This window comes from Saimiri boliviensis, chromosome 14 (assembly GCF_048565385.1).
Source record: "Saimiri boliviensis isolate mSaiBol1 chromosome 14, mSaiBol1.pri, whole genome shotgun sequence".
In the NCBI taxonomy this organism is placed as follows: domain Eukaryota; kingdom Metazoa; phylum Chordata; class Mammalia; order Primates; family Cebidae; genus Saimiri; species Saimiri boliviensis.
In genome coordinates, this window is record NC_133462.1 from 29,166,704 (window position 1) to 29,180,006 (window position 13,303).

General features: G+C 54.7%; 1 protein-coding gene across 1 annotated transcript in view; it reads left to right on the top strand.

The window, feature by feature from the left end:
- Positions 1-13,303, top strand: part of ELL (elongation factor for RNA polymerase II) — a 75,879-nt gene that overhangs the window by 52,846 nt on the left and 9,730 nt on the right. The window contains exons 3-6 of the mRNA XM_003942284.3: positions 419-540; positions 762-925; positions 4,042-4,316; positions 7,537-7,661. Coding sequence (XP_003942333.1) covers positions 419-540; positions 762-925; positions 4,042-4,316; positions 7,537-7,661 — 686 coding nt within the window. The remainder of the gene's footprint in view (positions 1-418; positions 541-761; positions 926-4,041; positions 4,317-7,536; positions 7,662-13,303) is intronic.

The following is a 13,303-nucleotide window of genomic DNA, read 5'->3' on the forward strand; positions in this document are numbered from 1 at the left end:
TTATAGGGTGTCCCGGGCCAGGTCTGTCCATGTGATGGTGGGAAAGTGAGTCTTGGTCCAGCCAAGGCACTTTCTAGGGGTCACATGATTGGGGTGGGGGCCCTGTATCCAGGCAGGTGCTGAGCACTGTCCTCCTCAGACAGCAGAGCTGTTGCTGCTGAAAACAGCCCCCTGGCACCACGCCCACCCGCAGAGCTGCCTGAGTCCCCTCTTTGCACAGTGTGTGTTGCTGAGCACTGGCCACCCATTCCTGTCACCGGCAAGAGAGCAGGGGTGTGTTTTAGGGGACGGGGCCAGCACACTCCCGTTGTGAGGGTTGCACTGTGAGGACTTGTGCAGGAGATGCAGGCCGGGACCTGTCCTGTGGTTGACTCCATGCCGAGGACCTCCCGGTGACACCCCCTCCCCCTCCACACAGCACATCTCCATCCCCCAGCCTGACTGCCCCGAGGAGGCACGGACGTTCTCCTTCTACCTCTCCAACATCGGCCGCGACAGCCCCCAGGGCAGCTTCGACTGCATCCAGCAGTATGTCTCCAGGTGAGGCGCCGCCCCACCCCAGAGCACCTCACCGGCTCTTGAGGTCACCCTGCCACCTCTGGCCCAGGGTGGAGATGTGCCCCACTGAAACCGTGTTGCCTGAAACGGTGCTGACAGAACCTGTTTTGTAGGCCAGGTGGCGGGCTGGGGGCTCAGGCCCTCAACAGAGCCTCCCTGCATCGTCCCAGCTGCTGACCGCGGCTCCTGGCCTTGTCTTACAGTCATGGGGATGTCCACCTGGACTGCCTGGGCAGCATCCAGGACAAGATCACGGTGTGCGCCACTGACGAATCCTACCAGAAGGCGCGGCAAAGCATGGCCCAGGCAGAGGAGGAGACGCGGAGCCGCAGTGCTATTGTCATCAAGGCTGGAGGCCGCTACCTGGGTGAGCAGCGGGGCTGGCAGGGCTGCAGGGCGGCCAGGCAGCTGCCAGGGTCAGGAGGCGTTTGGGGCCTGTCCAGGCTGGGCACTGGCTGTGCCCTGCACAGAAATCAACCGAGGAGGCTGACCAGCCAGCTCCTTGGCCGGCCCTTCCTTACACTCTGAATGATGTGTCACTTCTGCCGGAGGTTGACTCTCTGAATCTGCTCTCCCCATTAGTGACTCAGTTAAGTAGCTTGGACTGTGTGTCGCCCCATCCCAAAGATGGATGTGTGGAATCCCACTGGGAGGGGAGAAACAGATTGGGGTATCTGGTGACCTTGGTCTGGAGAGACTGTCATCCTTCACTGCTCACGGAAGGGTCATGTGGGGGTGGAGGGAAAGCTTTGCCTTTGGCCCTCTGAAGTTTTGCCTAAAACGTCAGCTATCAGAGACAGATGAATAAGAGAACAGGCAGACACGTTTCGTTTCTGGGACCTGTCTGTCTTCCCCAAGGCCACCACAACCATCAGCAGGCAGGAAATGAGCCTCACAGGCCCTGTTGCCAGCGACCCAGCACTGTGGAAAGGCTCTGGCGGCTCAGCATCAACTTGGAAACATCCCAGCGAAGTTGAGAAACCAACAGGCCTTGACAGTGGGAAGAAAAGTACTGTTTGTTCACAGAGCTGCAGTAAACAGTGGTCCCGCCTCTTAGACCAGAGCTTCAGGAGTCATGGGAATTCATTCTGGCAGGAGTAGGGTACCAGGCTTCAGGGAAGAGGGAGATGGTTCAGAGCAGACGACAGCCTTGATGGCTTTTGAGTTTTATCTTTAAGAAAAGGTTGGGGGGATTTCAATTCCTTTCTCTCCTCCTTTCAAAGAAAGCATGTGATTTCCCTTTACTGGGCAGAGGGATTCCCTCTGAATGAAACTGCAGACGTGGATGCAGGGGTTGGTCCTCCTGGTCAACACTGGGCCCAGGTGGACGTTGCATGGCCAGGGAGTCCGGTCCATGATGGTGAGGCCCTGGGCTGTGGGCCCCAAGCACAGGGCTGCTGTGGGGACAGTGGAAGAGATAGCTGTACACGTGTTTTGTTTTTTGTTTTTTTCTTTTTGTTTAAAGACAGGACCTTTCTCTCTCACTCAGGCTGGAGTGCAGTGACGCAATCATAGCTCACTGCAGCCTCAAACTCTTGGGCTCAAGTGACCCTACCTCAGCCACCAGAGTAGCTGGGACCACAGGCGTGTGCCACCACCCGTGGCTAACTTTTAGATTTTTTTGTGTAGACAGTGTCTTGCTATGTTGCCCAGGCTGGTCTCCGACTCCTGGGCTCATGATCCTCTCGACTGGGTCTCCCACAGTGCCTGGATGACAGGCCTGAATCAGCGCACCTGACCTTATACACATACGTGTTAATAAGTCTGTGGGTCCTTGAGATAGAAACTTGGTGAGAAATGTGTCTTAGCACACCACTTTGGGTACAGTGAGGGGTTTTGAAACTGTTTACGTTCTGGTGGGGACATTGTTAAGATGTGAATGTGCATGTCCCTCTGTCTCACAGCGACCCCAACAGGCTGCTGCTCCTCCCTGTTGATCAGTCTGGCCCTGTAGGGGTGAGTCTGGCCCCGCCATCAGGACCCCATTGAACAGACCCCAGAGGCATCAGCGTTGGCCCTGGGCATTCTGAAAGCGTGGCTTTCTGGGTTAATTTGACAGATCAGATTTTGAGGGATAAGATCAGAGGGATGGCGTTATAAAGAGCTTTTTTGGGAAGGATTTGAGGCGATGTTGAGCTTGCTCGGCCGACCCTGCTCCTGAGGATGCCAGGGCATCGTTCAGGACAGAGCAGGGGAGCAGCAGCGTGCTGGACCTGCCCACGTCTCTGTCTGCATTGGAGCTAGAGGGGAACCTGCTCTCCCCAGGGCTCTGGGCACAGCCATGCCTGCCAGAGGCGCTCTTGATCAGGCCGAAGGCTGGGGTGCTACTTGCACCCCAGGGTCTCCAGGGCAGCTGCTGAAAGTGGCCCTGACACCTTTTATCCCACTTTAAAAAAACAAAAATGGCAGCCCTGTGGGGCCAGCATATGGACTCCGAAGTGCAGGCTTGGGAGTGACTGCCTCTTGCAGTTCAGGGACTCCCTGGTTTAACATCAGAAGGGTTTACAAGCAGCCCCCACTTCAGGCTGGGTGAGGTGGCTGTGGCCTATAATCCCAGCACTTTGGGAGGCTGAGGTGGGAGGGTCCTTTGATCCCATGAATTTGAGACCAGCCTGGGCAGCATAGTGAGACCCCATCTCTACAAATAAATTTTAAAAATTAGCCATGCAGGCTGGGCGTGGTGGCTCAAGCCTGTAATCCCAGCACTTTGGGAGGCCGAGGCGGGTGGATCACGAGGTCAAGAGATTGAGACCATCCTGGTCAACATGGTGAAACCCCGTCTCTACTAAAAATACAAAAAAATTAGCTGGGCATGGTGGCACGTGCCTGTAATCCCAGCTACTCAGGAGGCTGAGGCAGGAGAATTGCCTGAACCCGGGAGGCGGAGGTTGTGGTGAGCCGAGATCGCGCCATTGCACTCCAGCCTGGGTAACAAGAGTGAAACTCCGTCTCAAAAAAAAAAAAAAAAAAAAGCCATGCATAGTGGTGCTCACCTGTAGTCCCAACTACTCCAGAGGCTCAGGCGGGAGGATTGTGGAGCCCAGGACTTTGAGGCTGCAGGAAGCCATGACTGTGTCACTGCACTCCAGCCTGGTGACAGCGTAGGATCCTGTCTCAAAAACAAAACAACCCCCCACCACACACACACTGCCCACCAGAGTGATCAGCTGTTTTTGCTGTCCAGGATTTAGGTCGCCTGTGATGAAGTCAGTTAAGGCGCTGACACAGTTCTACTGCCTGTACCTCCCACTCCTGAGGCTGGGTGCCCTGCAAGGTGCCAGCTGTGGGCAGCAGGTGGCGCTCTTGGCCGCCCAGGGTGCCCAAGGAGCAAGCAGCGCTTTGCTGTGGCTGACGTGGAGTGCTGCCAGCACTCTCTGTAGTCTCAAACCTTTGGGCACCCACCCAGTGGCACTGGCCATAGGGCACGGCAGTGCCCTCCCTGTTCCTTAATAGAGAACTCTTCTGTGTTTTGCCTTGTTGCAGGTAAGAAGGTTCAGTTTCGGAAACCAGCCCCAGGCGCAACAGACGCTGTGCCCTCCCGGAAGCGGGCAACCCCCATCAACTTGGCGAGTGCCATCAGGAAGAGTGGTACCAGTGTTGTGAGCGGGGGCAGCGGGGTGTCCCAGAGGCCCTTCCGTGACCGAGTGCTGCACCTCCTGGCACTAAGGCCCTACCGCAAGGCCGAGCTGCTGCTGCGGCTTCAGAAGGATGGCCTGACGCAGGCGGACAAGGATGCGCTGGATGGTCTCCTCCAGCAGGTATGTGCCACCCCGATGTCGTGTCTTTACCGGCCATCTCCACAGATGGTTTCATGCGGGTGGGATGGGCCAGAGCATGGAGGCTGGGATTGGGGCTGGCAGGGAAGAGCCCTTCCTGGGGTCTCTCTCAGGTTCCGAACCTGCCTCAGACCTGGGGCCTCCTGTGTGAGAACACACTTACAGGGGCCATGGATATGTCTCTGGGCATGGCCCTGACTGTCCTGGGTTGGGAGGTGGGCTCAGCATGGAGCCCAGGCCCTCTCCCTCCACCGTCTGCTGACATATGGGCAGTGGGGCCTGGCACAGTGGATCCAGGCTTTGGCTATACACAATTTGTAGACTCAAGGCCTGGGGAAGGAACCCACACAAGCCAGGCAGAGCCTGGCAGGCCTCAGTATGAATCAGCTGCCTGCTGCTCTCCAGCTGTGCCTCTGGGTGAGGGGCTTCATGTCTTGAACCCTCGGGCTTCTATCTGTGACCTGCAGCATGCCTACCCGGGGTTGGGGGCTAGGCCAGCCAGAATGTGGTGCTGGCAGGTGGAGCCTGCTGTTGAGAAACACCCCGGGCATTGCAATGAACAAGTGTGATGGCCTTGGCTGCCTTCCACCGCCCCTCACCCGTGGAGGCTCCTGAGGCCCCACCCTGGCTTCCTGGGGCTCTGGGAAGGGGAACAACTTGTACTGGCTTCAGAACATCAGCCAGGCTGTGCGGACGCAGCCTTGAGGTGAACTGGGGATGGGTCTCCTTGGATTGCTGCTGTGGTCGAGGAGGAGGCACAGCCGAGCCTCATACACCTTCCAGGGTGACGGAACTGGGATGTTGGGAACACAGGTGGTGCCTGCAGCAGAAGCGCATGCTGTGATGTGCCGGGATAGCAGCTGGAAGGACATTCCTCTATGTTTACGGAGTTCCTCACAGGCATCCCGCTCGGGTGTGGAGCTGGTGGGACCATGCTGTACGTTCCCTGGGAGGATATTGGGATATCAGCCTGGCCCTTGTCCACCTCCATCCTGCTCCTGAGCCAGGGCCAGCGTGGTGCCAGTGGGTGTGGCTGAAGGGAGCTTGATGCAGTTATCAGATATGGGACCTGCACTGACCTGGCCAGGAGACGTCTTTGCTAGGGCCTGGCTTCTCCAGGTGACTTTGGTTCAGCATTTCCTGGGAGCAGGCCTGGTCAGCATCTGCGGGCAGTGTCCCTTCCCATGCCACTGTGACTTCCCTTGGACAGCTTCTCTGCTTGCTTCTATATTCATTACGCAGCTGCTTCTCCCTAGCAGCTATGGGGATCAGCCGGACACTGTTGGCTAGCAGAGGGGGATTTACCTCACCCAGACTGGTCATTTCCAGCCCCCACCAGGCCTGCAGACACACTGAGGAATGGCAGTGACAAAATTGTACCCCTTTAAGGTGCTTGACCCTCCCTCTGTGGAAAAATCTACAGCAGAGATGGAAGGTGTCCGCCTCTAGGACTAGCTGGGCCCCAGGGAAACCCGCAGGCCTTTCCTACGAGGATAGGGGTGTTGACAGGTGGGTGATGTTTAGCAAAGCCTGTCAAGAGCCATAAAAATACTCAGCCTTTGACTTATTAATCTGGCTTCTGGGTATCCCGCCGAAGGAAACTGTTGCCAACGTGAAAAAACCTGCACACAGTAATGTCTGTTTATTCTACAGAGAAACTGGCAGCAGTTTGTAGGTAGAATATTACTCACCTGTTAAAAATGCTGCCCATGAAATATGCTGTGACACAGAGCTGTGTTGGATGCAGCAAACGGTGGCTGGCGCGTCTGCAGCAAGATGGAGACCAGAGCGCCCCGCAGGCCGGCACACAGCACCCATTCAGGGCAGTGACCTGGAGCTTCCTCAGGTCCCTCTAAGGCAGATGGTCTGAATCCATCTTTGTCAGCAGTCTGGGACACGAACTTAGCTCTTGTTAACCAGCGACAGCAAAGCAGGCTGGCTATAAGGAAGGTGGGCTCAGGCCTGGCCCTGGAGGTACCCCGCACCCAGCATCCCCAGCCATGGTCAACTCTGCCCTAGGAGTTGTGATCGAAATGGAGTGGAGCTGGCTCACGCCTGTTTCCAGCACTTTGTGAAGCTAATTGGGAGGATCCTTGAGGCCAGGAGTTTGAAACCAGCCAGGCAAAATATTGAGATCCTATATCTACAAAAAGTAAAATTAGCTGGGTGTGATAGTGCATGCTTGTAGCCCAGCTACTTGGGAGACAAAGGTGAGAAGATCGCTTGAGCCCAGGAGGTTTCGGCTATAGTGAGCCTTGATCACACCACTGCACTTCAGCCTGGAAGAAACAGGAGCCGGGTGTGGTGGCTGGAGTCCCAGCACATTGGGAGGCCAAGGTCAGAGGATCGCTTGAGCCTAGGGGATCGCTTGAGAGAAGCCTGGACAACATAGCGATATCCATCTTACAAAAAAATAAAATTAACTGGAGTATGGTGATGCCTGCCTGTGGTCCCACTACTTTTGAGGCTGAGGTGTGAGGATGGCTTTAGGTACAGGGTGTAGTGAGCCAAGATCTTGTGTCAAGAAAAGAAAAAAGAGAAACAGGCTGGGCGCGGTGGCTCAAGCCTGTAATCCCAGCACTTTGGGAGGCTGAGGCGGGTGGATCACGAGGTCGAGAGATCGAGACCATCCTGGTCAACATGGTGAAACCCCGTCTCTACTAAAAAATACAAAAAATTAGCTGGGCATGGTGGCGCGTGCCTGTAATCCCAGCTACTCAGGAGGCTGAGGCAGGAGAATTGCTTGAACCCAGGAGGCGGAGGTTGCGGTGAGCCGAGATTGCGCCATTGCACTCCAGCCTGGGTAACAAAAGCGAAACTCCGTCTCAAAAAAAAAAAAAAAAAAAAAGAAAAAAGAGAAACAGCGTAGGCGGGCCAGGGGGCAGGTGATGGGGTCTCAGGACTGCAGGGAGTAGCCCTCCCCTTTTTGAAGCCAGCCTGGCCCTAGTACCTGTAAGACAGTTGAGTCGGGACCTGGCTCCGTGACCCTCAGGGTCCCTTCTGCACCCTGACGACTGTGTGTAGGGGAGCTGGGGGTGGGAGGCGGCACAGGTCAGTAGTGGGGCGTCCTCTTTCCTCTCCTCTGTCTAGGTCTGTCTCCCGCTGTCTCTGCACACTCTCCCAACCCTGCCATCTGATCTTTTCCCTCTAGTTCCCCACCACTCTCGGTCTTCCCACAAAGTGATGGCTGGCTGTCTTGCAGGTGGCCAACATGAGTGCTAAGGACGGCACGTGCACGCTGCAGGACTGCATGTACAAGGATGTGCAGAAGGACTGGCCCGGCTACTCAGAGGGGGACCAGCAGCTGCTGAAGCGGGTGCTTGTCCGGTAATGCCACCTCCCATCCCCCAGCATGTCCCCAGCCCCCTGAAGGCGGCCAGAGCTTACCCAGAGGATGCTGGGGTGGTCTTGTGTGGTCCTGAAGGCAGGAGGTCCTGGGAACAGGATGGAAGGGTCCAAGCAGGCCTCTCTGGCCATCCTCTCTACTGCCCACGTGGTGGGGGTGGTGCCTCCCATGGTTGGGGGAAGGCCACCCCCACAGAGTGGGATGGAGGCATGAGTCACTGGCCCCAACCCCAGAATATTTAGACAAAAGGCCTCAGTCTGCCAGGACCCTCCTCTGCTGTCCCCAGCTTCCCCTCATGCTTCCCTCTACAACCTGGGCATCCCCACAGGGCCTCGGAAGTTCACTGACTTTTTGAGAAGAGTCTCTCAAGAACCTGAAGTAGAGAAATAAGGCAAACCAACACTCCAGGCAGGCGTCATTAAGCAGCGTTAATTAAATGCATCCCCTCAGGCTAATTGGAACCCAGGGTCAGGAGTGGCAGCAGCTCGGGGGAGCAGTGGTTAAGGAGGCAGACGGCTAATGATTTCCTTCTCTACCGATGTGGCCTGGGGAGTGCAGGCTGTGAAGCAGGCCAGTCTGCTAATTAGTCCATAAGTGATTTCTCAGGGACTCAGAGGTATTTATGATTTGTGATTGTTTTTTGGAAGTTCAGCTATTTAAAGCAGTAATTGCCTCTGGAAAGCAGAGTGAAAATGGGGGTCCACTCGACTCCCCCGATGGGTAGTGCCTGCCTGTCTGCCCCGGAAGTGGAGGTCAGGGGCCTGTGGGGTACTTCCCTGGCTGGTGGGAGGCTGCCTGAGGCACAGTCTTGGCAGAAGACCCGCCCCGATCCTCGCACCTGTGTCCTCTCCCTTGGCCCCCTCCCTGGCTTTCACAGACCCTTAGGGCACTGGAAGGAGAACTGCTCAGAGCTAGTGGAATGAGGAGAAGCCTGGGCTGCATCTCTGGGGGCGTCGGGGAGTTCCCCTGGGATGCAGGCTCGAGCCACCTCCTCCAGCTCCCCTGATTCAAGGCTCACATTCCTTCTGCAGAGTGAGCTGCGGGGCTCATGCCAGCCCCCAGGCACTTGGGTTTCACTCTGGGCCGGCAGTGGGCGTGGCATTGTCTTCCCAAGCTTCAACTGGTGTGCAGAGTTAGGGTTTGTATCCCTCGACTGTAACCACATAGAAGGTGACCTGCAGCGCTCTTCTGCACAGCTGTTTCTTTTCTTATTTAGCACCCCGCCCCCAAGAAAGCCCCATTTATAGCAGTTTTGACACCAGGACCTCACATACATCAAAGCAGGGCCTTGAGGTGTTTTTACCAGCAGGACTCACCTGGTGCAGGCCATGAGACAGACGGGGGTGTGGGGGCCCAAAGTCACTGCAAGAGCCTTCCCAGCTGAGTTGCACCATGTGTGGCTCGGGGTGGTTTCTCTGCTCATGTTATCTTTGTTCTTCACATGCAACCCCAAGCTGTCCTTGGTGTCCAGATCACCTCTCATCACTATCCATGGGCCAGGGGTCCTGCAGGTCCCCCCAGGAGTTCCTGAGTCCCCTGCCCAAACCACACACTGCCTAGTGTCCTCACCTCCCGCCTGAGCTACTCCCCTCATGTGATCCCCATGCCAGAGGCTGCACCCTGCTTCCTGCTCCTCCCTGGTGCCGCGGGAGCCCAGCTCTAGAGCACCTCTCTGAGGACAGGGCTCTGGGAGGACTGCTGGCCACATCTTCATGCCCAGACGGTGGTCCTGCTGAGCCGGTGGTTGGTCACATCTAGACTTGCAGAGTCTAAGGTGCTTTCCCTCCACGCCGAGGGTCAGAGGCTTCGCACCCCAACCCTGGGAGGGTACCACGGACCTCACAGGCTGAAAACTTGCCTCATCCATCCATCTGTCTTTCTGTCCCCGTGCAGGAGTGGAAAGGCCTGACTGCCCTACTGCAGGCCACCTCAAACTGCCCTTGGTGAGCTGCTGGAGCTCATCCTTCTCTTCCTGCTTTTCATCTCTTGCTCTTTATTATCCTTTTGGGAGAGTTCTCTGACATTTCTCATCCCGTCTCTATTATTATTTGTAGTTTCTTTTTTGAGACAGAGTGTTGCTCTGATGCCCAAGCATTGAGACAGGGTTTTACCAGGTTGGCCAGGCTGGTCTTGAACTCCTGACCTCAAGTGATCTGCCTGCTTCAGCCTCCCAAAGCGCTGGGATTTGTGAGCCGCCATGGGAGCCTATTATTTCTAGTTTCTGAGAGTCTTCCCTGTTGCTTTTTCATAGCATCATGTTCTTATTTCATGAAAGCGATGTCTTTTTTTTTTTTTTTGAGACGGAGTCTCATTCTCTCACCCAGGCTAGAGGGCAATGGCGCGATCTCAGCTCACTGCAACCTCTGCCTCCCAGGTTCACGCGATTCTCCTGCCTCAGCCTCCCGAGTAGCTGGGATTACAGGCGCCCGCCACCATGCTTGGCTCATTTGTGTATTTTTGGTAGATGGAAGTTCACCATGTTGGCCAGATTGGTCTCGAACTCCTGACCTCATGATCCAACTGCCTCGGCCCCCGAGAGTGCTGGCATTACAGACATGAGCTACCACGCCCGGATGAGATATCTTTTTTTTTTTTTTGAGATGAAGTTTCACTCTTGTTGCCCAGGCTGGAATGCAATGATGCGATCTCGGCTCACTGCAACCTCCACCTCCCGGGTTCAGGTGATTCTCCTGCCTCAGCCTCCTGAGTAGCTAGGATTACAGGCTTGTGCCACCACATTTGGCTAATTTTTTGTATTTTTAGTAGAGACAGGGTTTCACCGTGTTGGCCAGACTGGTCTCGAACTCCTGACCTCGGGTGATCCCCCCCCATCGCCTTGGCCTCCCAAATTGCTGGAATTACAGGTGTGAGCCACCATGCCTGGCTCAGGTTGTTATTTTTAACCTACTCTATGGATGCTTAAAAAACAAAAACAAAAACAAAAAAAACAGCTTTATTCAGATACAGTTCATGTAACACAAGTCACTCATTTAAAGTGGGCAACTCTGTGGCATTTTGTACATTCGTGGTGTTGTGCAGCCACCACCTCTGTCTAGTTCCAGAACATTCTTATTTTCCCAAAAGGAAACCCTGTCCCCATCAGGAGTCGCTCTCCATTCCCTCCCACAACCCCAGCCCCTGGTAACCACTAATCTGCTTTCTGTCTGTACGGATTTGACTGTGGTGGACATTTCAGATCAATGGAATTGTGACTATGTGGCTGACATGTAATCCATGGAAACTTGTGGCCATGAAGAATGTTGAACCAGGACCAGGTGCAGTGGCTCATGCCTGTAATCTCAGCACTTTGGGAGGCTTAGGTAGGAGGATCGCCTGAGCCCAGGAGTTCTAGACAAGCCTGGGCAACATAGTGAGACCCTCATCTCTACAAAAAATGAAAATATTAGCCAGGGATGGTGGTGTGCTCTTGTGATCCCAGCTACTCTAGAGGCTGAGGTGGGAGGATCCCTTGAGCACAGGACGCCCACGCAGCAGTGAGCTGTGACTGTGCCACTGCACTCCAGTCTGGGCAATACAGCAAGACCTGTCTCAAAACAAGCCCAAACAAAAAGATTTTGAGCCATATCAACCATTATGTGTATCGTTTTTCACTCAGCATCATATATTCGAGGTTCATCCATGTAACGTGTCAGTGCTTCCTTTTCATGGCTGACTCATAGCCCAGTGTGTGGATGGACCACATGCTGTCATTCATTCACCTGCTGAGGGCCATTTGGGAGGTTTCCACCCTTTGCCAACTCTGACTAGAGCTGCTGTGGACATACGTGGACAAGGGTTTGTGTGGACGTGGGTTTCCCCTTCTCTTGAGCACTTCCCAGGCAGTGGCAGTCAAGGTCTAATGGTTATTTTGAACTCTGTTCAACTGCAGCCACATAGTCAGCTGTGTTGGGTAGATGAGAGAGGAAATTCTGCAGTCTTTAAAGTCTGCCCCCACTGCACATCTGTGAAGGGGCCGCAGGGGTCTGAGATAAGTCAGGTCACCCCGTGCCTCAGCCCCGCAGCGTGCTGGCGTTACGGGCGTGTACCGCTGTGCGTCATCCCACAGTCCCACCAACAACGCACACAGGTTCCAGTTTCTCCACATCATCCCAACACTTGCTCTTTTCTGGTTGTTTTTTTTAATTCATTTTTTTTGACATGGAGTCTTGCTCTGTCACCCAGACTGGAGTGCCGTGGCGTGATCTTGGCTCACTGTAGTCTCTGCCTCGCAGGTTCCAGCGATTCTCCTGTCTCAGCCTCCCCAAGTAGCTGGCATTACAGCTGCCCGCCACCACACCTGGCTAATTTCTGTGGTTTTTTTTTAGTAGAGACAGGATTTTGCCATGTTGGGCCAGGCTGACCTCGGACTCCTGATCTCAGGTGATTCACCTGCCTCGGCCTCCCAGAGTTCTGGGATTACAGGCATGAGCCACCACACCCAGCCTATTTTCTGTTTTTTATTGCAGCCATCCTTCAGTGTGTATGAAGTGGTATCTTGTGGTTTGTTTTTTGTTTGGTGGGTTTGTTACTGCCCCTTGCAGGGCAGGGCCAACTCATAGGCAGAGTAGCTGGTGTCTTGTTCTGATTTGCATTTCTCTGAAGACACATGGCATTGAGCATCTTTTCATTTGCTTATTGGCCCCTTGTATAGCTGCTTTGATGAAGCGTCTACTTAAATGTATTGTTTTTCCAAGGATACTAAAACGGGTGTTTTTGTTAATTATTTTATTTTTTATTTATTTGAGAGACTGTCTTGAAGAAAAAAGATGCCACCCAGGCTGGAGTGCAGTGGCATAATCTCAGCTCACTGCAGCCTCCGCCTCCCAGGTTCAAGTGATTCTCCTGCCAAGTAGCTGAGGTTACAGGCGTCCACCACCATACCTGGCTAATTTTTTTTTTGTACTTTGAGGCGAGACGAGGTTTCATCATTTTGGTCAGGCTGGTCTCGGACTCCTGACCTTGGGTGATCAGCCCACCTCTGCCTCCCAAAGTGCTGGGATTATAGGCGTGAGCCACTGCGCCCCGCCTGTTGATTTATTTTTTAATGTTTTCCTCCTTGTGGAGTCTCTCTTTTCAAATGTATTGTCCTGTTCCGTTTTGAGGTGTGACATTTGTTGCCCGGAAGCTGCAGTGCAGCCCTTGGGGACACTCCTACACAGCGTGGGGCCTCTGAATCCCCGATATGGCCTAGTCCTGGGCCCTGCTTCTTCTCCTGAGGCCACACATCTGGCCATCCTGTCATCCAGCTGTAGCCCAGGTAGCTTCCCAGCTGCCTGGAGGAGTGGCCCAAGCCTCTTTGCTACCTGACAGCCCTGGGTTTACTGCCCTGCAGCCCCAACCAGCAGTGATGAGGACCTGGAGCAGGGCTGTGGGGGTTGGCCTGGCAGCAGCCTGTTGTCCCCTGAGGTCACAGTTCCTCTTGCTCTGGGCTTTGGATTCTCTGGATCCTGCGACAGTCACCACTCATGCTTCTGCTACACTTTGCAGTGTCCTCGCTCCTCCTTTTGTCTCTGCTTTGCCTCTGCAGTGGACACAAATGCCTGTCCTCGGTTTTCGGTCTTTAACTGGGAGCTCTGTTTATAGTCACATGGCTCTCCTCTTAGGCCACCAGGGAGGCGACAGC